This window comes from Rhincodon typus, chromosome 9 (genome assembly GCF_021869965.1).
Source record: "Rhincodon typus isolate 14 chromosome 9, sRhiTyp1.1, whole genome shotgun sequence".
NCBI lineage: Eukaryota > Metazoa > Chordata > Chondrichthyes > Orectolobiformes > Rhincodontidae > Rhincodon > Rhincodon typus.
The window spans coordinates 89813800-89816683 of NC_063340.1; the positions used below are offsets into that span (position 1 = coordinate 89813800).

General features: G+C 42.6%; 2 protein-coding genes across 2 annotated transcripts in view; one reads left to right on the forward strand and one right to left on the reverse strand.

Moving 5' to 3' along the window:
• The window catches only part of LOC109911938, a 7851-nt gene extending 7011 nt beyond the window's left edge, over positions 1-840 (reverse strand). The window contains exon 1 of the mRNA XM_048601297.1: positions 816-840. The gene's annotated coding sequence lies outside the window, so the exon portion shown is untranslated. The remainder of the gene's footprint in view (positions 1-815) is intronic.
• Positions 841-2703: 1863 nt separating this feature from the next.
• LOC109916960 (L-gulonolactone oxidase) overlaps positions 2704-2884 on the forward strand; it is a 6146-nt gene continuing 5965 nt past the window's right edge. The window contains exon 1 of the mRNA XM_048601394.1: positions 2704-2737. Coding sequence (XP_048457351.1) covers positions 2704-2737 — 34 coding nt within the window. The remainder of the gene's footprint in view (positions 2738-2884) is intronic.

Sequence of the window (2884 nt, forward strand, 5' to 3'; positions counted from 1 at the left end):
CTGGACTGACCTATCCCCTTCCTAACTCCCTACCTACACTCACCTTTCCTGGCTCCATCCCCGCCTCTTCGACCTGTTTGTTTCCTCTCCACCTATCCGCTCCTCTATCCCTCTTCTATCCGCCTCCCACTCTCTCCCTATTTATTTCAAAACCCCCTTCCCCTCCCCCTTTTCTGATGAAGGGTCTTGGCCCGAAACGTCAGCCTCTCTGCTCCTATGATGCTGCTTGGCCTGCTGTGTTCGTCCAGCCCTGCACCTTGTTGTCTCGGATTCTCCAGCATCTGCAGTTCCTACTATTCTTTCCCTGGTTGTTTTCTTCCCCTGAATACATTTGTAGAATATCTGCAGATTTTCCCTAATTTTACCTGCCAGCATTTTCTCATACTCCCTCTTTGCTCTCCTTATTGCTCTCCTGAGCTCTCCCCACACCACACACCAGCACATGCTATACTCCTCTAGGGACTTCGTTATTTTGCTCCCTTTGTACCTATCTCCCTTTCCCTTTTTATCCAGTCCTGAATATTCCTGGACATCCAGGAACATGCTGGGCCTGTAGTCTCCCCAGTACCTTTCTGACTGCCTCCCACTGTTCTCCTGTAGATTTACCTTCAAGTATCTCTGCCTGATCTATTTTGGCCAGATACTGCCTTATTTTAATAAAATGTAATCCAAAGGCCTTCTTTGCAGACCATCTTTTTCTTTAACCATAACAAACTGAAACATATAGTATTGTGGTTGTTATTACTCAAATGCTCCTCACTGTCTTCTCAAACACTTTTTCTGAAGAAAGGTCCAGACCTGAAATGTCAGCTTACCTGCTCCTCTGGTGCTGCTTGGCCTGCTGTGTTCATCCAGCTCTACACCTTGTTATCTCTTTTTCTCAAACGCCTGCCTCGTTTCATTCCCCAGAATTAGATCCAGCACTGCAGCTTCCCTTGTTGGTTGTTCTACACATTGATACTAAAAGCTCTCCTGAATGTATTTCAAGATATCTGCCTCCTGTAAACCCTTTATGCTATGATAATTTCAATTAAGTTGGGGTATGAGAAATACCCTTAGTGTTATTTTTACACACTTTAGTGAATTGATTGCACTGGTAGTTGAGAGGTCAAGAGTGAGTGGCCATCACATTAAGGAAAAGAAGTTTATAACAGACAGAGGACATGAAACAAGGACTATTTTTGTGGAAAAATATAACCCGACCCTGGGCTGGAAGTGCTGAGTAAGACGTCATGGTCAAAATCCAGAAGAGACAGGTCACTGTGGCAACCTCTGTATCCAGGTTCTAGAATGGGTTAAAGGAAGAATCACCGTGGTAACCTCTGTAAATAGAGTCACAAAGACCATGGGTGACGAGAGCGTCAATCAATTCCTGGCTGGATTGAAAGAAATTTATAGGTTGTTGTAAACAACCCAAAGGTATGTTTCCAATCCAGGAGACTAGGAACAAGCCCAGATAACTCATCCTGAAAAATTCAATCTGATACGTCACCAAACGGAAACATGAATAAAGATATCATTGTGGAAGCATACTGACCTCAGTTTAACATTTCCCTTGAAAGGTAGCACCTTCAATAAAACAGCACTCTCTCCTTCGCCTACAGACTGTGGGCCTCAATCTGAATTAAACTCCTGGAACTGTACTTGAAACCCCAGCATCTGAGTCTGAGGCAGCAGTACTGTCCATGGACAATATCTGATACATCGAAAGGATTTTCCAAAAGTAGCCAATGGCAAACACAAACGTGTGACAGCAATCCTCATCACTAACTCTGTCTAAATGTTCTGTGCATGACACATCACTGGAACTTTAAGTGATATACCATGAAATCTGTTGTCACAAAGATTCTTTTTGGCTTCTGACTAAGTCATCACATAAAGCAGCCTTTATACATCAGACCTTTTTTCATCTCTCTCAAGTGTCTCTATGAAAGATGCTTTGTAAGAAAGGAGAGAGACTGTTGCTTGTTTCTTGCGAGTGAGCATTAATACTTCCATATCGAAAAATGTCACTGTCTCCCCAGTCCCAATTAACACTGACCTTTCCGAGCCCATTCACTATGGCTGGAAGTTTTAAATGGTGGTCAACACTGAGAGGAAATGGTTCAGATAATAAATGCATTCATTATTAAGATCAGACAAGATGCAGGCAACAAACCGTCCAAAACAGAAAGCAATAGAGAAACAATAAATAGCACATTTATGTCCAAGAAAGCACATGGGACATTTGCCTTTATTAAGTGAAGCTCAGAATACAAGAGCAGAGAAGTTATTCTGGTATAAAATGTTGGTTAGGCAACAACTGAAGTACTGTGTACAGATCTAGTCCCCATATTGGAAGGCAGATATGATTGGACTAGAGAGGGTGCAGAGGAGATTCCCCAGGATGCTTTCTGGGCTGAAGGGTTTGAGCTACAGGAAAGCTTGGACAGGTTGAATTTGCTTACCTTGCAGCAGTGAAGATTGAGAGGGGAGTGTGCCGTGAGGTATATAAAATTATTGGGACAGAGGTAGTGTGAATGGAAGGACTTTTTTCCCATTACTAAAGGGTCAATAACAATAAAATATTTGAGCAGGAGGAGGCTATTCAGCCCTTCAAGTATATCACTATTCAATGAGATCATGGCTGATCTGATAACCCTCAACTTTACTTCCTTGCCCTTTCCATAAAAAAGCTATCTCAAGTCTATCTCAGCCTTGAAAATGCTTAACGACCCAACCTTGACAGTCCTCCGTGGTAAAAGATTTCACAGATTTCACGACCCTCTAAGAAAATAAATTTCTCCTCATCTCTGTCTTAAGTGTGTGACCGCTTAACATAGAACATAGAACATAGAACATAGAACATTACAGCGCAGTACAGGCCCTTCGGCCCTCGATGTTG